This window comes from Bubalus kerabau, chromosome 8 (assembly GCF_029407905.1).
Source record: "Bubalus kerabau isolate K-KA32 ecotype Philippines breed swamp buffalo chromosome 8, PCC_UOA_SB_1v2, whole genome shotgun sequence".
NCBI classification, from domain to species: Eukaryota; Metazoa; Chordata; class Mammalia; order Artiodactyla; family Bovidae; genus Bubalus; species Bubalus kerabau.
The window spans coordinates 117,031,021-117,050,180 of NC_073631.1; the positions used below are offsets into that span (position 1 = coordinate 117,031,021).

At 58.7% G+C, this 19,160-nt stretch overlaps 1 protein-coding gene across 1 annotated transcript; it reads left to right on the plus strand.

The window, feature by feature from the left end:
• The first annotated feature begins 2,251 nt into the window (after positions 1 to 2,251).
• Positions 2,252 to 19,148, plus strand: ABCB8 (ATP binding cassette subfamily B member 8). Its single transcript, XM_055591269.1, has 17 exons — positions 2,252 to 2,475; positions 6,757 to 7,069; positions 7,410 to 7,565; positions 7,647 to 7,741; positions 7,840 to 7,945; positions 8,658 to 8,819; positions 8,932 to 9,017; positions 9,136 to 9,233; positions 9,614 to 9,719; positions 12,980 to 13,013; positions 13,217 to 13,353; positions 13,546 to 13,640; positions 13,774 to 13,907; positions 14,393 to 14,540; positions 16,167 to 16,417; positions 17,070 to 17,198; positions 17,529 to 19,148. Exons 1-16 carry the CDS (start codon positions 2,381 to 2,383, stop codon positions 17,193 to 17,195), a joined length of 2,142 nt encoding a protein of 713 aa, XP_055447244.1. The 5' UTR covers positions 2,252 to 2,380; the 3' UTR covers positions 17,196 to 17,198; positions 17,529 to 19,148.
• The last annotated feature ends 12 nt before the right edge of the window (positions 19,149 to 19,160 follow it).

Sequence of the window (19,160 nt, forward strand, 5' to 3'; positions counted from 1 at the left end):
CCGACCACTCGTACCCCTTCCAGGGCAACCTGCGGCCAAACCTCTTAGGGCTCCACCTCCACACCCGGCCAGGCAGGAGCTGCAGAGGACAGAAGGAGATCCCCACAGTCCCACCTTCAGACCTCCAGGGGATTTAAAGGCGAGGCCAGAGAGCAGCAGCCAAAGCAAAGGCAAAAAGAATCCTATTAAAGATGTTAGAGCTATGGGGCCAGGACAATACTGTACATCTTTGGTTCTTAATACCTAATCTCAAAACAAAACAAGCCTTCTCTCTCCTCCCTACATACACACACACCAAGTGATCAGCAGAGAAACACTTTGAAACAAAAAAGAAAAGAAAAACGTGTGCATGTTTTGTTGTGATGACAGTGCTAAAGAAGGGAAAAGGGGAGGCTGAGGACAGGAGAGAACTGAAGCGAGGGGAGGGGGTTCTTTTGGATATGAGATGGTTCTTGGAGCTTTTACAGTAGGAAAGCGCGGTTCTTGAAGCTCCATTATGTTCACTGATTCATCCTCTTGAAACCCTCTCCACCAGTTTTGATCCAGTTTTGGGCCCACCCCCCCCCCCCCAGAAGCGTCAGGGCTGACCCAGCAGAGGGCAGCTGAAGGTCTGGAATTTGCAAGGGCAGGTAATTTGGGTGCCCCGTGACAGAGCTGAGTTCCTTATTGCCACCTCAAGAGGGGGCGGAGGCCCAGACAGCTGGTTTGGTGGCTTGTCCAACGCCATTCTTGAGGTCCTGAATCATTAGGTTTCCTACTGAAGCCCATTCCTGCAGTGCTGACTCATCCACCCAGGTGTTAGGGCCCCCAGGGCTTAGGCCCAAGGGTTGATGTAGGGACCAGCCCAGGAAATGGAGAGAGAGAGAAACAGAGTGCATTCCAGACTGCCTTCTGGAGGAACTTGGAGGAGGAACCTGTGCTTCTTTCCTGGGAGGGAAAGTGTCATAATAGCTCAGGACTTGTAGAGTTCTATCCCAGAGCAGGAGGCAGAGCTATGAAAACAAGACTTCTGGTGTCCCCAGATGGAATCTCACATTGCAGAGGGGCCAAGAAATTCCCATGATCTCTCTGAGACGTCTGCCCAAATGGGTTTTGCGGGGTTTCCTCTGGTCTCTCCCCAACCTCACTCACCCCACTCACGTTTCCACCATATGCACTTTAGGATCCTCTCATACACCCTCTGCACCCAGTCGAACTTCAAACTAATCCTGGCACATTTTCCTACCCAGTTTCACTCCAGATTCATCAATGGACAGCCTCCCTACCACCAGCCCAATTCAAGTTATTGTAAAGGGCACTTTTCCTTGCCAGGCGTGTAGAGGGGAAAGAGGGGACCAATGAGCGAGACAGAGCCACTATCCAAGAGGAAGTCACAGCCTGGTAGGGAGGTGGCTATGCAAGCAAATAATTACACGGAAGAAATAAATAAGAGAGAAATTGCAGGTGTAAGAGCTGTGCGGCGGCAGCTACAGGCAAGTCAGCCTGACTGCGGTAGGAAGGCATCTATCAGGGAGATGGATCTGGGGTCGCGCCAGTGGTTCTAAACCATTGTGTAGCGCGAGCTTGTCAGAATCACCAGGGGAGTTTTTCCCCAAATATATGTGGCGGCCAGAGCGGGTGGCGAGCTAGTGGTAAAGAATCTGCCTGCCAATGCAGGAGACAAATGCAGGTTCTATCCCTGGGTTAGGAAGATCCCCCGGAGGAGGGCACGGCGACTCACTCCAGTGTTATTGCCTGGAGAATCCCATGGACAGAGTAGCCTGGCAGGCTGCAGTCCGTAGAGTCGCAGAGTCGGACATGCCTGAAGCGACTAAGCAAGCACGCACGTTGTCCCCGGAGCTCTGACTCGCCTAGGGGAGCGGGGTGGGTGGAAAGGCACGTGCATATATTTTGGAGGAAAAAAAAAAAATACCTCCAAACGATTTTTGTCCCTTGGTCTCCCAGAACCAGCGTTCTACACTCCCCGGAGATTCCGGGTCACCTGGAATGCTCTGAGAGCAAGCTTGAGAGACTGACCCTGCGGTCGGCCGCTGACGCGTTACTATGGATACCCGGCGGGGCGGGGGAGCGCACTCGGCACGCCCTCAAGACTTCACCTTAGAGCCGACCCCGGAGGAGGGCGGAAAACATTGCCGCTTCCGGCTCGGCCCCGCCCAGAAATGGATGGGAGGGGGCGGGCCACAGGCGGCTCTCGCCAATTATCGTTGAGGCGCGAACGAGGTTTTCTCCAATCACAGCTTGCAATGAAATTGATGCTTCTTTCTGCCAATCAGCGCCGCGTCGCGCGGGGGTTGTCGGGAGCGGGCCAGAGCCAACATGGAGCCTTCAATGGGATCAGGGTGAAGCCGCTGTTGCCGGCTGGTCCGGTTCTCCCCACATCATGCTGGTGCACTTGTTTCGAGTCGGGATTCGGGGTGGCCCCGTCCCAGGCAAGCCGTTGCTACCCCTCCGCTTCCAGACATTCTCGGCTGTCAGGTAAAAAGGCACGAAACCTAACTGGGAGCGTGGGATACTGACCCGCCTGAAGGGCGTGGGGCCCGCCGGGAGATGGAGTCCCGGGCTCTCGCAAGGTCTGCTGGGAGCTGTAGGCCGGCCTGGCCCGGGGGGTCGACTGTCGTTCCCGGGAGGATCGGCCTCGATTATTTATAGCGACGGCCAGGTGCCGGTGGGAGGCTCGGCGCCTCTGTTTCCGCGCGAAGGCTGGACGGAGGGGGGCGCTCTGGGTTGGGGACCACGCTGGGTCTGCTCTCCCCACCAGAGGGCGCCGTGCTGCACAGGTGTCAGTTCTGTTCAGTTCAGTCGCTCAGTCGTGTCTGACTCTTTGCGACCCCATGGACTGCTGCACGCCAGGCCTCCCTGCCCATTACCAACTCCCGGAGCTTACTCAGACTCATGTCCATCGAGTCGGTGATGCCATCCAACCATCTCATCCTCTCGTCCTCTTCTCCTCCTGCCTTCAATCTTTCCCAGCATCAGTTTTTTTCAAATGAATCAGTTCTTCGCATCAGGTGGCCAAAGTGTTGGAGTTTCAGCATCAGCATCAGTCCTTCCAATGAATATTCAGGACTGATTTCCTTTAGGATGGACTGGTTGGATCTCCCTGGAGTCCAAGGGACTCTCAAGAGTCTTCTCCAATACCACAGTTCAAAAGCATCAATTCTTCGGTGCTCAGCTTTTTTTATAGTCCAACTCTCACATCCATACATGACCACTGGAAAAACCATAGCCTTGACTAGACGGACCTTTGTCAGCAAAGTAATGTCTCTGCTTTTTAATATGCTGTCTAGGTTGGTCATAACTTTTCTTCCAAGGAGCAAGTGTCTTTTAATTTCATGGTTGCAGTCACCATCTGCAGTGATTTTGGAGCCCCCAAAAATAAAGTCTGTCACTGTTTCCCCATCTATTTGCCATGAAGTAATGGGACTGGATGCCATAATCTTAGTTTTCTGAATGTTGAGTTTTAAGCCAACTTTTTCACTTTCATCAGGCCCCCTGTTTCTGGCCTCAGTCCTCATTCTTGGAATTGGGCTGGAGATGTGGACAAAAATTAAGTGTCCAGAGACATTTAGCATGGCTGTTGTTCCACAGATTCAGTGTGAACTGAACAAAAATGGTTCCTAAATCTGTATAGTTTCAGCAGAGATAAAAGAGTATGTATATGTTGGTGTTCATTTGCTCTGCACACGTTGGTCCCAAGAGAGAAAAACACAAATGGGGAATGAAAAGGACCCAGAGACTGTGACTCCGTTGTAAACGCTTTACGAGAAGCAGCTGATTCCTTTCTAATCGTAGAGTGAAAACCCAAGAGCTAGGCAGGCAGTTGATCACAGGAGCGGGTGGATGTGGACTTGTGTCCTTCAGGAAGCACATTTGACTGATGGAGGGCAAGAGGGGTGGAGCTGCAGCTTAGAAGTACTGGTGCTGGAAAGTAATCGCCAGTTTTTGGCAGTGACCAAGCACTGCTTAGACCTTAGTTTGGAGAAGATGAGAAAAGCTGGAAAGTGGCCATGGTAAATTATTAAAAGGCTTGAATACAGTCCTTAGGAAAAGAGTAAGGGTGTCGATATTATTTAAATGAGAGCACAACCCCAGGAAAGACATCAGATAGTGTGCTAGAATTTGTGTGTTCATAGCACAGTGTTTTTCAGACCTGCAAGTCACAACACAATAGATCAGAAAGTGAATTTAGTGAGTCTGGACCCTCTAGAAGGGATATAGGACTTCCCTGGTGGTACAGTGGATGGGAATCCACTTGTCAATGCAGGAGACACGGGTTCGATCCCTGGTCCGGGAGGATTCCATGTGCCTCAGAGCAGTTGTGCCCGTGGGCCACAACTGCTGAGTCCGCACTCTAGGGCCTGGCCAGCATGCTGCAACTACTGAAGCCCACACACCTAGAGCCTGTGCTTCGCAGGAAGAGAAGCCACCACAATGAGGAGCCCCAGGGCAACACAGAGTAGCCCCAGTGCACCAACGAAGGCCCAGCACAGCCATAAATGAATGAAATTTTAAAGAAAGTGAATATAACAGTATACATGTTTAAAAAACAAATTAGGGAGGGACTTGCCTGGCGATCCAGTGGTTAGGACTTGGGCCTTTCACTGCCAGGACTCAGGTTTGATCCCTAGTGGAGGAACGAGATCCTGCAAACCTTGAGGCAAAAAATAATAATAATAATAAGGAAAGTATTGTTTTGTGAAGCATTTTTATTTTCTGCAACATACATATGTTCACTGTGCTGGGTCATAAAGTAAAATATATTTCGTATTATTGTCTACAGTAAGTCTAAATCTTTACAAACATTGCAGCAGTGAATCAGATTACTTGTTGTTCAGTCACTAAGTCATGTCCAACTGTTTGTGACCCCATGGCCTGCAGCTTGCCAGGCTTTCCAGTTCTTCACCATCTCTTAGGGTTTGCTCAAACTCATGTCCATTGAGTCAATAATGCTGTCCAATCATCTCATCCTCTGTTGTCCCCTTCTCCTCCTGCCTTCAATCTTGCCCAGCATCAGGGTCTTTTCCAATGAGTCAGCTCTTCGCATCAGGTGGCCAAAGTATTGGAGCTTCAGCATCAGTCCTTCCAATGAACATTCAGGGTTGATTTTGTCAGATTGTTCTGCATTTCTAATGAGGGCATGCACTCAACAAACATAACCATTTGCTGAGCTCTGTTTTGTACCAGAGCCCTGCTAAGTGTTGTGGGGATACAGTGGTGAATAAGATCTGACTTCCTGCCATCAAGGAGTATATATAGTGTGATGGGGAAGTGGGGCATTTACAGAAAGCAGGACAGTGAGCTTCTCTGTTTATATATTTTTTCCATTTATATTTTGGATAGATAGGAAATATGCGGTGGAAAACAGGCAGGTGGATGGGTAGGGGGAGATGTCACATAGAGGTGGCAAGAAGCGCAGGCAGGCCTCATTGAAACAGGGAAGGATGAGACTGAGTGTAGTTAGGAGGGTCTGGAAATAGGAAAAACCATTGTCGTAAAGGAAAACCCTCTCATCCATTTGTTTTTTAAAAGCCTCTCCTCATCAGTAATCTTATTTGCATCTTTGATCATCCTCCCATCTACTCTTGGCCAGGTAACAGATACTTCTAACAGGCCTCCCTATAGCTGTTCCTGTCCTTCTCTAGCTCACTCCTCTCTGCAAGGATCTTTAAAATGCAATTGTGATTATGGTCTTCCTTGCCCTCTCAAGTCCACATGTTTTAAAGGGACAGTAATGGGTCCCCCTCCCCCACCCCCCACGCTCAGCAAGCTTTGTCGTTAGCCTTTTTTGTGTCCCCCCCTGCCCTATACACTTTTGTTGTTCAGTCACTAAGTCATGTCCAACTCTTTGCCATCCCTTGGACTGCAGCACGCTAGCCTCCCCGTCCTTCACCATCTCCTGGAGTTTGCTCAAGTTCATGTCCATTGAGTCTGTGTTGCTATCTAACCATCTCATCCTCTGCTGCCCTCTTCTCCTTCTGCCTTCAATCTTTCCCAGCATCAGGGTATATATATTCATACACCCACGCTAAAGCTTAACCACCACGAGGGCCGTTACTTGGTCTGTCCTGTTGGCCTCTTGTTCCCTGGACCTCAGAGCAGAGTGCGGTGCACAGTAGGCTGATCACCCTGCATTGCCATCTACAGATACCAAAACTGCAGGATACGGGGGATCTTGGCCTATGTGAGACGACAAGATACAAGTTACTTGGATTTTATCGTCACCCTTTTCTTCCATACCTTGTCTGTCACGTTAGCACTCGAGGCCCGGGAGGGGACAGGGTGATGGGGTGTAATAAGCTTCCAACCAGTGGGCAGAGTCTTGGGATCACTCCTGGCCTCCCCACATGTAACTGTGAGCTCATCACACCCAATCCTGAGCCTGGATTCTGGAGTCAGACAGCAGGGGTCCCACCTTGTCCCAGTTCTGCTGCTTGTCTGTAAGGGGAGCGCTGTCCAGCTCTGATGACCCGTCATTCTTCTGAAAGAGCAGGGGTTGGAAGTGGTCGCTGATTAGGGCCAGCCATCCCAGAGAAGAGCCGGGGGCAAACACCTTTGAGACTCGATGACTTTCCACTGGGTGTGTTCGTCTCAGAAATGGAGGTTGCTTAAGAGCCTCCCTGAGACGGCCAGGGGGAGCTGTCACAGAGAAGCCTCTGTCCCCCAGAGGGCTGAACCAAGGGCCGAGAGCCGGGCGCCGTGCTGCTCAGCTGAGGGCCAGCCAGGCCCGTGAGCCATCATGGCGTTCTCTCCCTGCAGGTCCTCCAGTGGCCACCCCAGCGCCTGCCTCCTCGGGGTCGTGGCCCGGCTGCGCTCCCAGCTCCGGGCCCGCCTCCCTCGAGCACCCCCGGCTCCCGTCCGGAGCCCCTCTGCCTGGCGCTGGGTCGGGGGAGTCCTCCTGGGCCCCCTGGTTCTGAGTAAGTGCTCCCGCCTCAGCCTTGTGGCACTGTGTGAGGCAGAAGAGGCCCCCCTGGCCCGCTCCAGACCCCGTGTCCTGGAGCCCCGCTTTAACTGGACGCTCTTCTGGCAGTTTCTGCGCCCCCACTTGCTGGTCCTGGGGGCAGCCATCGTGGTGAGGTCTTCTCCCTCCCCGCCTCCCAACACCAGGGAAGGGAAGGATACACCCTCTTTGCAGAAGCCCCCCAGCCAGGGCCGCATGGGGACAGCTTTCCTGCCTGGCTGAGTCTCAGAGGAGACCTGGGGCCGCTGGCATGGGGACACGGCCGAGGGTTCCTTGGAGGACCTGCACAGGGTGGCTGGGGGACAGGGTCCAAGGGTCCCCAGGGGCTGGCGGCCGGGTTTTCCTTTCTGAGAGACACAGGAACCCCCACAGCGGGGGCAGCAGTGAGAGAGGAAGGTTCAGGGACCGGGTAGAGGTGGTCCCCCTCTGACCGGCTGCCCCCACCCCCAAGCTGGCCCTGGGCGCGGCCTTGGTGAACGTGCAGATCCCCCTGCTTCTGGGGCAGCTGGTGGAGATCGTGGCTAAGTACACGAGGGACCATGCAGGCAGCTTCCTGACAGAGTCCCGAAGCCTCAGCACCCACCTGCTCCTCCTCTACGGCCTCCAGGTACCGCAGGAGGGAGGGCTGGGGAGCCTGCCGCCCCGTGAGGAGCCCTGGGCGCCCCTGAGAGCCGGGCCTGTCTTGCAGGGCCTGCTGACCTTCGGGTACCTGGTGCTGCTGTCGCGCATCGGCGAGCGCATGGCCGTGGACCTACGGAGGGCGCTTTTCTGCAACCTGCTCCGGTAGGGGGCGGGGCCCTGGGGTCTGGGGGCGTGTCTGGGGCGGGGCCTCGTCCTGAGGGCGTGTCTCCCTCCTTCTCTCCACCTGCGGCTGCCACCAGCCAAGACATCGAGTTCTTCGATGCTAAGAAGACAGGGCAGCTGGTGAGCCGACTGACTACAGACGTGCAAGAATTTAAATCCTCCTTCAAACTCGTCATCTCCCAGGTCAGTGTCCCAGGTGGAGGGGACCTGGCCTAGGGCACTGTTAGAGTCACACACACATTTGCACACACTCTCGCAGGCCAGCCCCGCCCCACTCTTGGGTCCCCTCACCCCCAGCTCACACCAAAGCGAGAGGCCTGCCCTCTGGTGAGGATGTGGATGAGGGTACAGGGACGTTCACGGGTGGGAGGACCCACGGCCGTGTGTCTAAGGTCAGGACAGGCTGTTTCTCTCCAGCGGTGAAATCCGACCTCCCCCGGAAAACCTTTCCCAAGAACTCAGACAAGAGCCTTTGCCAGCCCTGCTTGCCAAGATGTTCATCATGGCCTGGCCCCGGAGTGCCTGGCCCACTGACAGGAGAGCCAGCGACAGTTCTGCTGAACTCCGGATGTCCTCTCTTCATCCCCTGCTCTCCACGTTGTCACCGACCCCCCAGCAGGCCCTGGGCGGCATCGCCAGGCGGTCCTTTTTAGGTTCAGTTTCTGGAGCAGAAGAGGGCAGTGGCATTAGGAAGAGGAGGAGGAGGCCTTGGTCCGTAGTTTCTCACCCCTGCTGGTCAGGAAAGGGTTACAGCCTGTGACCCGTGGCCTCCCGGGGGTTAGACCTGTGGCCTCGCCCTGTGAGTGGAGTGGGGAGCTGGCTCTAGCCATCTGACGCTTGGCGAGTCCCCACGTCCTGGTGCTGACGCCTCACAGGCTTCCTGTCCACTGCCCAGGGGCTGCGGAGCTGCACGCAGGTGGCCGGCTGCCTGGTGTCGCTGTCCATGCTCTCCACACGCCTCACACTGCTGCTGATGGTGGCCACGCCTGCCCTGATGGGAGTTGGCACCCTGATGGGCTCAGCTCTCAGGAAACTGTCTCGCCAGTGTCAGGAGCAGGTATCGGAATTCCCACCCGCCCCCCCGTGCTCTCCTCCTTCTCTGCACCCTGTGCTCCTTGGTCACCCTCCCCATCTGCATCCTGGCTTTCTAACTTCTGGGTCCCTCGCAGGTTGCCAGGGCAACGGGTGTGGCAGATGAGGCCCTGGGCAACGTTCGGACGGTGCGAGCCTTCGCCATGGAGCAGCGGGAGGAGGAGTGAGTCCTGAGCAGGGACGGAGTGCAGAGCTGGGGGGTGCTCCCCAAAGGCCCCTTCATCCGCCCTGGGCCCAACCTTGCCAGCTTCCTGAGGGCTGTGCTTGGCCTCTGTCCCCAGACGCTACGGAGCGGAGCTGGAGGGGTCCCGCTGTAAGGCAGAGGAGCTGGGCAGAGGCATCGCCTTGTTCCAGGGGCTCTCCAACATCGCCTTCAACTGTGCGTGAGCAGGGACCCCTGGGGGGAGTACGGGTGCAGCTCGGGGTGAGCTCGGAAGAGCCAGGGCAGCCCTCCACCTGCTTGGTGGCCAGCGTCTCCTGAGTGCCAGGTAGCTGGTTTGCTAACTAGGGGAGAAGGCTGCCAACTCAGGTAGGGAGTGGGCACGCAGGCCCAGTGCCACATCTGAGCCACGGGCAGAGCTGCTGGAGAGGAAGCAGTGAGGTGCCCCCAACCCCCTCACTATCAAAAGAGGAACTAAGGCAGAGACCATTCAAATGACTTGCTGAAACACCAGTCGGTGGAGCATGGCAGGGACCAGCACAGGGGCCAGGCTCTGTCCCCCGCCCTCCTCCCTGACCACCTCTCCTTACCCCTCGCAGGCATGGTCTTGGGCACCCTGTTTGTTGGGGGCTCCCTCGTGGCCGGGCAGCAGCTGACGGGGGGAGACCTCATGTCCTTCCTGGTGGCCTCCCAGACTGTGCAGAGGTGAGTGTGGGCCGTTCTCTTCCTGAGGGGCCCAGCTGGGACAGAGGGCGCCAGTCTGCTGTGGAAGTGACCAGCTCCCCCAGTGAAGTGCAAGGCTGGGGAGGGGGCCCCCTGCCTCCCAGTAGTGCCCACTCAGGGCACCCCGCAACCTCATTCACTGTACCCTCAGAAACGCATCCGTCAGCTTCAACTTCCCAACAACTCAAAAGTTTCCTTGATAAGCTGTTTTTGTTTAATTTTGATAAAATGCACATAACAAAATTTACCGTCTTAACGTATTTAAGTACAGTTTATTAGTATCACATAACACTCATGTTGTGTGACCTTCACCAACATCCGTCCTCAGAACAGCTTCACTTTGTGAAACCGAAATGCTGTCCCTAGACAACCCCCTCCCCAGCCCCCGGCGACCCCATCCTACTGTCTGTCTCTGTGAATCTGTCTGCTTCAGGTCCTCATGTAGGTGGGCTCATACAGTGTCTGTCCCTGGTGAGGGCGTCTTTCTCTGAGCGCGACTTCTCCCAGGTTCATCCACGTCGGGGCAGGTGTCAGAATTCCCTTCCTTTTTAAGGCTGAGTAAGACTCTGTGGGCTTCCCTGGTGGCTCAGATGGTAAAGAGTCTGCCTGCACTGCGGGAGACCTGGGTTCAATCCCTGGGTGGGGAAGATCCCCTGGCGAAGGAAATGGCAACCCCCTCCAGTATCCTTGCCTGGGAAATTCCACGGACAGAGGAGCCTGGTGGGCTACAGTCCATGGGGTCACAAAGAGCTGGACATGACTGAGTGACTTCACTTTCTTTCTTAAGACTCCATGTACGGTAGGCCATCTTTGATGCACTCTCTAAGAGCTGGCCTCCCGCCCTCTGCCTGACCTTCCCCTGCACGTCCCACCCAGCTGGCTCACCGTGTCCATGGCTCCGCCACTCTGCCACAAGAGGACCCAGGGTGGGCAGCCTCCTCCCCTCCCCTACCCCTTCTAAGCTGAGTTCCTGGCAGTTCCTTCCCCTGATTCCGTTTCTCCTCGCTTTGTTCTCTCCCCCATGTACCATATACACCAAAACATATAAAATGTAAATAGACACTAGATAAATAGAGTAAATGTGAAATAACAAGTAACTGGAGAGTGAAGACCCGTGTTACCACCAACCGTGTGGAGAAAACGGCATCAGCCCCAACGTCCCCCTGGGTCCCCCTCCTCACCCTGATTTCCCTGGTCTGTGTGTCCTGCTCTGCTCCGGGTCTCACCCCCACGAGCGTGGGGGGCATTTCTTCCAGAGTCCTTCACCATTGGCCTTGTTACCGTCCGGGGCAGAGGGCGCTCACCCCGAGGCAGGGCAGGTAGAAAGAATCCACCTTTCCCAGCCCCAGGCCAGTGTCCCACAAAGACCAGAATCCCCCCCCGTTTCTGCTCAGTGCTGCCTAGTCAGGCCCCTTCACACCCTCTCTGGGTCTGGGCACCTGCCTCCTCCCCTGTGGCCTTGGGACACGGAGGTCTGAGGGTTCCAAAGACGGAACACGGGCTGCCCCCGGCTGCCCCTCCCGCGGTGCTGACCTGCATGGACCCTCTGGCTCCCTGCACGCAGTCGCCCCTCCTCCCTTGGACTCGCCGTCCACTGGGCCCCCTCCCACTGTGGCCTGGGCACAGACCCGCTCCTTCCCTCCCCACTGCACAGCCTGGCAGGCTAGCAGACTGCAGTTACAGGCTCAGGAAAGCCACTCACAGACTGCTAGGTGGTGCTGCTCGCTGGGCCCTTGGCCCGGCCTTTTGGGAGCCCCTCAATAAGGACGGGGCTTCCCTGGGGGCTCAGACGGCAAAGCGTCTGTTCACAATGTGGGAGACGCGGGTTCGATTCCTGGGTCAGGAAGATTCCCCTGGAGAAGGAAATGGCAACCCACTCCAGTACTCTTGCCTAGGAAATCCCATGGACGGAGGAGCCTGGTGGGCTACAGTCCATGGGGTCACAAAGAGTCAGACACGACTGAGTGACTAACACACACACACACACACACATACCACATGGGGAGCCTTCACCACCCACCTTGGAGAAACTGGGTGTCAGTAAAGAAGCTGGTGTTTCCTCCTGGGGTCCAGCAGGGGGAGGCAGGGAGGCAGGCCTGCCCGGAGTTCAAGCAGCCTCAAGCAACCCCACCCGAGGGGTTCTCAGTGGTGGCCCTGGGGTCCTGGAAGGGAGAGGGAGGTGCCCAGACGGACCAGGGTCATGGCCAGGCGTCTGGGTCTGGGTCCCCCTGGGAATGGGCCCAGCCACCACCCTGCCCCGTGGGGCCTCCAGGGAGGGCGAGGCCTGCCTCCCGCACCATCCCCGCGAGCAGGGTCACGCGCAGCTGGTTTTCAGTGGTGGCATGGCACCCCCACCGGGCCCTAGCGGCTTCCAGGTCTCTGGTGGACAGTGCTCTCCCGACATTGGCGGAGAGCGCCCTGTCCCAGCTCCCCTCCATGCCTCTCGCCCCCTCCAGCAAGCGCTCTGAGCCCCGTCCGCCCCCCTCTCCCCAGCCCCTACCTGGGTGCTGGGACAAGTGTGGCCCTGGGGAGGCAGTCTTGCTTCTAGAAAAACCTGCACACACCATCGCAGACGCACAGTCACGGGCGGCCAGGCCAGCCGGGTGCTGTGACTAAGGAGCAGTGACTCACCCCCCTCCAGCCCCGTGTGACAGAGGCAGCCGCCCACCGTCTGGGTGCAGCTGCGATGAGATAAAATCTTCAGGGAATTTTCTCATGGGGTCCCCCCAGCCGCCCCCGCCCCCTGCGGCCCAGTGTCTTCTGTTTCCTTCTTCCTGTGGAAGGAGTAACATCCTTTTTTTCCACTTCATTAGACCTTGCTTCCCCGGGCCTGGACAGCCCTAGATCCGACCACCTGGGTGGGCCTCATGCCCTGCAGGCTGCGGGCAGCCTGGAGCCCAAGCCCCCTGCCCGCCCGCTGCCCGCCTTCCTGGCCGTTTCCTCCCTGGAGCCCGGCCCTCAGGGAGTCCCTGGCTGTCGGCCCCCTCTGGGCCAGGAAAGAACGCGGCTCTGAAGGGAGGAGTGACTTGTCCCAGGACTGGGTAGTCTACACAGGGTTGCCAGGTCCCGGGGCCCCAGGGGCCCCAGGTTTCAGGAGAAGCCTCTCTGTTTAGCCTCAGGCTGCCCGGTTTCCCGCCTCGCTCAGCACGCCCGCCCCCTCCAGACCTGCCCCTCCACCTCCGGGCCGCCTTCTCTCAGCCTCTCGCTGCTGCCTGCTTCCAGCCCATGTCTTTTCCTTGTAGGTCCATGGCCAACCTCTCCATCCTGTTCGGTCAGGTGAGCTGCAGAGAAGGGTCTGGGGGTGCGGGTCCAGGATCTGGGCTGGAGTCCCACAGCCACCCACGTGACTTGCATGCTGCAGAAACCGGGCGTCCAGTGAAGGGGACGCCGTGAGCTCTTCCCGCCCAGGTCGGCCAGGAGATGCTGCCCCTTCCCTCGGACCCAGGCCTCCCTCACCCCAGATTCGAACCCCTCCTCAGGTGGTGCGGGGGCTCAGCGCAGGCGCCCGCGTCTTCGAGTACATGACCCTGAGCCCCGGCATCCCGCTTAGCGGGGGCTGCAGCCTGCCCCGGGAGCACCTACGCGGCTCCATCGCCTTTCACAACGTCTCCTTCAGGTCGGTGTCAGCCGCCTCCTCTCCTCTCCAGGCTGAGGGCAGGGGAGGGGGAGGTCTGGGGACCCGTAGGGCGGTGTGGCCCTCTGAATAAACCCCGCTCCGGGGCTCAGGGAGACTTGAGAGTTCAGGAGGGACCAGGTGACAAGGGTCCAAGAACCTGGTGCGACCTGAGAGTCTCTCGCCTCCCACCAGCTACCCCTGCCGCCCCGGCTTCCCTGTGCTCAGAGACTTCAGCCTCACGCTGCCCCCAGGCAAGATCGTGGCCCTGGTGGGCCAGTCCGGGGGAGGTAAGAAGGGCCCACTACCCCCCCGCCCACCTGCAACTCCGCACCCTGGAACCACCCAGTGTGGCAGGAGGGGCCCCGCTCTCCCGGAACACGCTCTGGAAACCCATGCCCTCCTCCCCTCCCTGACCCCCAGGAAAGACCACTGTGGCGTCTCTGCTCGAGCGCTTCTACGACCCCACGGCGGGCGTGGTGACACTGGATGGGCAGGACCTGCGCACCCTCGACCCCTCCTGGCTCCGGGGCCAGATCATCGGCTTCATCAGCCAGGTGAAGCTTGCTTCTCAGTCCCACGGCCCTTGAGGGGGTGGGGGCGGGTGGGCTGTCTTCACTGGTCCCAGTGTTCATTCACCAGGGTCCCAGCTGCTGCAGCTCTGCCTTTGGACTCTGTTCCTCAATTTAAGAGGTCCCATGGGGCGGCCCTTTTAGGATCCCTGACAGCCCATGGCATCCAGAAGGTCAAATTGTAATAAAATCTTCCTTGGCCGTCTCCCCAGAGTAGGGTGCCCTGCCTGGCCAGCTGGTCTTGCTCTCCTAGCCGCCTTCCCTCGCCCCTTCCCGAGGGGCCCCATGTCCTGCAGCAAGCTTGGCCTCTCCCCACTCTGATGGGTCTCTCTCAGACCTGTAACTCTGAACCTCCCCACTTGCCCTCCACGGGGTCCTGTTGTGGCCAGAACTCTCCTGATTACACTCTTCAGGGTTTCGGGGCAGAGTCGAGATGTTTCCTGTGGTTCCCCCCCACCTCCCGCCCCCAGGAGCCCGTCCTGTTTGGAACCACAATCATGGAGAACATTCGTTTCGGGAAGGTGGACGCCTCTGACGAAGAGGTTTACGCAGCCGCACGGGAAGCCAATGCACACGAATTCATCACCAGCTTCCCGGAGGGCTACAACACCATCGTGGGTGAGTTCAGGCACGGCGTCCCACACGGGCCTGGGGGCCCACGTGGGCTGGGGTGCAGGGGGGTGGGAACGCGGTCATGGCCTCGGGGGAGACCAGACTGGGACTGTGGCCTCGGGGGACAGAGGCGGCTCTCCGGGGACAGAGACCATGCCGGGGTGGTTCAGGCACAAGCCGGCTGCAGGGACAGGAGCGTGGCGGGGACACACATGATCCATGACGTGGGGACTCTTCAGAGTTCACCACATCAGCCCCCGAGACCTGACCAGAAGCACAGGGAATCAATCTCTTTCTCTCTCTGGGTTTTATCCTTTAATGAAAGGTGTTTCCACTTTTGTTATCCACAGGGATGGTTTTGGTTGGGCACATCTCTGTTCTGACTTACCCAGAAGCGGGCTCTGGTGGTTCTAGAACATTAGAACGTAGCATCACACGAGAATCTTCACGTCGAAGCTTGCAGCTTCGTGTGTTCCTCTCAGAGGTTCTCTCCAACCTCTGGGCTCGTGTCCGTTATCCAGAGTCTCTTGGCTCTGTTGCAGAATGTTCCAGCATGTCTCATGGTGCTGGACATGTCCTACTCTTTGTGACAGGCTGCCAGGCTCCTTTGTCCATGGGATTCTCCAGGCAAGAATACTGGAGTGGGTTGCCATTTCCTCCTCCAGGGTCTCCTGCATCTCCCGAATCGCAGGCGGATTCTTTACCACTGTGCCACCTGGAAAGTCCTCTCATGGTGCAGGCATATCTAGAGTTCTCAATTCTCTTTTTTTGGCCACACCTTGCTTCACGCAGGATTTTAGTTCTCTGACCAGGGATCCAGCCAGCATGCCCTGCAGTGGAAGCACAGACTTGTAACCCCTGGGCCACTGGGGAAGTCCCTCTCAACTCTTCTTGACACTTAGGTCTCAGTCAGGGCTTCCCTGGTGGCTCAGATGGTAAAGAATCCGCCTGCAATGCAGGAGGCCCAGGTTCGATCCCTGGAGTGGGAAGATCCCCTGGAGAAGGGAATGGCTACTCGCTCCAGTATTCTTGCCTGGAGAATCCCATGGAGAGAGGAGCCTGGTGGGCTACAGTCCATGGGGTCGCAGAGTTGGACAGGACTGAGCGACTGACACAGTCAGGCCTCGGTCTGCTGAGCTCAGCCTGCCCCGTCGAGCAGCCATCCTTTGAGGTCTGTGTTTCTTGCTGCTGAGACTCTGCTCCTTGGATGCAGCCCTGCCTGGAGGAGCTGGCCCTCCCTCTCCCTCTGGCGCCTGCTCTGTGACTGTCGTCACCTGGAGGCTCTTCTTGGCGCTCAGCCTGCCACCTCTGCTGTTCTCTGTGGGCGTTTTGGACTCCACATGTGGTCTTTCCAGAATGTCCGGGGGTAGGGTGGACTCCCACCATTCTGCCACCCGAACTCCAGGAGCCATATCTGGGTCCAGCAGAGACCCAGGAGGCCAGGAGAAGGTGGCTAGAGCTTCAGGGCCGGGGCAGGTGGGTCCGGGCCCGTCGTGGCTCCGAGCCGTGCCCTGGTACGGGGTGGAGCCTGGCCTCATCGGGCATCACTGCGCCCCGCTGTGTGCACAGGGGTGGGGGATCAGGGTGCTGCCAGGCATCACGCCTGCCCTCTCCCCACCTCCCGCCCCCCAGGTGAGCGGGGTGCAACCCTGTCTGGCGGCCAGAAGCAGCGCCTGGCCATCGCCCGAGCGCTCATCAAGCAGCCCGCCGTGCTGATCCTGGACGAGGCGACCAGTGCACTGGACTCGGAGTCCGAGAGAGTCGTGCAGGAGGCCCTGGACCGCGCCAGCGCCGGGCGCACCGTGCTGGTCATCGCCCATCGGCTCAGCACCGTGCGCGCGGCCCACCGGATCGTCGTCATGGCCCATGGCCGGGTCTGCGAGGTCAGCCAGGGCCCTGGGGCACGGGTCGGTGGGCTGGGATGGACACAGGGAGGTTGGTGGCTCAGCTGAGCTGTGGGAGGGTCTGGCATGACCCTGGGGGCTGGGGGTTATGGTCTGGTAGTAGCACCGTGTGGATTCAGGAGTTCTTGCCCTTCAGTAAGCCCTGGCCACTCCAGGCCCCTGTTTCTTCCCCTGGGGGTGGGCGAGCAGTGAGCAGAGCTGCAGTGAGACCCCCAGTGTCACAGGGGAGGGTTCTCAGAAGCGCATGCTGCTGGGGGAGGGCCCCAGGGCTGAGGGGCTGAAGTGGGGGCCCGGGGAACCTGATCAGGGCCCAGCAGGAGCAGCACCCCGAGGCTGGGTCTGCAGCAGGGCTCGGAGGCTGTATGGGGCCCGGTTCACAGTCCCCCAGCCACCTGCACTGGGCGAGGGGCGCCAGGCCCTGTAAGGAGGACAGGGGGATCCAGAGGTTCTTGCACAATCCAGCTCGGCTAACAAGTACAGATGCGCCAGCCGCAACCTGTGAACGACGGTGCTGTGTCCTCCGGAGGGGCTCTGGCTTAGGTGGAGACGAGCCCAAGGAGCTGGTCCTCTGAGGGCTGTGAGCTCTGGGCCGGGTGGGGGATGACCATCTGCCCCCCCTTCCTCTCTGCAGGTGGGGACCCATGAGGAGCTCCTGAAGAAGGGCGGGCTCTACTCGGAGCTCATCCGGAGACAGGCCCTGGACACCCCGCCTCCGGAGGCGCCCCAAGTCCTTGGGCACCAGCACTCCAAGTCCTGAGAGGTCTGGTCACCGCCAGGCGTCTGTGGCTGAGGCCAGAGCTCAGCTTAGGGGGCCTCCCGCAGACCCCGCTCCCAGGAGGAGAGCCAGCATGCTGGGTGGGGCGGCTCCCCCTGCTCGGAATAAAACCCCGGGCCAGGTGCTGGGCTGGGAGGAGGCTGGGCCCAGCTGTCCTCCTGCCGCCAGGCTGCCCGCCTCCTGCTGGAGCTGAGAGTCCTTGGGCTGGCCGCCCAGGGGAGGGGGTGGGCTCCCAGGCCCTGAGTGGGTCCCCTCCCTTTGCCCAGTCCTCCTGACCCCTCTCCCCACCCTGCTGGCCTCCCTTCTACCTGACAGCTTAATGGTGTCCAGGCTGCAGCTGCAAGGACTCTTCACAAGTCAGCGCTGGGGAAGGGCAGTAGGAACTCACCCCAGCATTCCTCCCACACCCAAGCCACGACCTCGAGTTCCTCCACGGACTCTTAACGTGTCTCTCGGACCCTGGCAGAAGTGGACCAGCCTCTGAGCCAACCCTTCAAACCCACAGCCCCGTCCTGGGCACAGCTTCCCTTCTCCCTGCCCCATAACACAGTCCTTTAGATGTCACCCCCGACCTCTGTCTGAATGGGACAGGTGGCTGGCGGACCCCCTGGCCCAGGGGCGGGGGTGGGGGGTGGCTGTGGTCTGTTCCACACAAGGTTGCCAGGAGCCAGCCCATCTCCCCACTGCCCCAGCCCCATTCACCTAGAGTCTGTCACCTGGTGAGAACGTGGACCCTCACCCTCTAGGTGGGGACACCTACCTCTGAAAGTGACAGAAGGGGGACACAGGCCCCAGGCCCCAGCCCCCAACCGCGGGGGACAGTCAGTGCTAACGCCCACCAGAACCCACTAAGGAGCAGCTGATGCCAAGCTCCTTGGGCTGGCGAGACAGAAAATCAGGCCAACGAGGAGCGGTCACAGCCAGCCTCCCTGGGGTGGTCAGAGAGGGTCCCAGGTACAGGTCTGACCAGAGCCGCTTCTTGAAAGAGGACAGGCCAGCTGCCCAGTGGCACAAGCCTGCGACCCCAAAGCTGTGAGTGGGGCGGGGTGTCAGCTTCCAGGGGACCTCGGAGCAGCCAGGGTTTCCCTCCAGCCCTGGTCGCCCCAGAACTGGTCACCCCTCCTCCCTGAGTTCTGCTCATGGCACTTCCCTCCAGGAAGCTTTCCGCCCTTCACAGCCCCATCTGGGCTGACGACCCCGCTGAGTCTCGCTCGGGTGAGGAAGCAGGTTGCCCCAGTGAGCCCATTTGGATTTATCCCACGGCATAGAAGGGTGACCGCGGGCGGCTGCGGCTGGAGGCCAGCCTGGGGTACCTTGCACAGCTCCGGTGTGCGTGTGGCAGCCAGGGCTCAGTCCCCCCACGGCCTCCGTAGATGTGGTCTGGGAGCAGATGCTACCGTTGGGCCACGACCAGCCTGCTTGGATGCCCTGCTTTCTTGCTGATGAGAGGTCATCTCCCTGGGCAGGCCTGGCCTGGCTCCAGCTTGCTCTGCCACTAAACCCCTCCCTGGGGACGGCAGCCAAGGGCAGGTCTCAGCTTCCCGCCCTGGTCCACACTGGCCGACCGGGCCCCTCCCAGACCTGGCCAGCTCCTGTTCCACCAGCAGCCTCCAGACGTCTCCCGACACCAGATCCCAGGTCTTTCCTTACCTCTGCAGGGTGGCCTCTCTGAGTCCTGCCCCCCACTCCCACCCCACCCCCTTTAGGGAAGTAGTGAGACCACAGAAGGCCAGGCGGTCAGCCGGCCACTCGTAGTCTTAACCCCGACCTCGGCTCCTGCAGCCATTCCGCGTGGGTCATAAACCCAGCTGAACTTCATTTTGAGAGCTTGTTTTTTAAGAGTTTAATTAGAATGATCTGTGGTAATGTACTTGGGGCTGCAGCCTCAGAAGCTGGTTACATCTGTGCAGTAAACGGTGTCATTCACTCCTTCAAGATGTGCGTTCG

Excerpts from the sequence above, each read along its gene's own strand:
- ABCB8 (XM_055591269.1), top strand. The coding sequence starts at position 2,381 with ATGCTGGTGCACTTGTTTCGAGTCGGGATTCGGGGTGGCCCCGTCCCA. Across the intron at positions 9,234-9,613 it reads CTCCAACATCGCCTTCAACT|GCATGGTCTTGGGCACCCTG; the intron begins GTGCGTGAGCAG and ends TACCCCTCGCAG. Across the intron at positions 9,720-12,979 it reads GCCTCCCAGACTGTGCAGAG|GTCCATGGCCAACCTCTCCA; the intron begins GTGAGTGTGGGC and ends TTTTCCTTGTAG.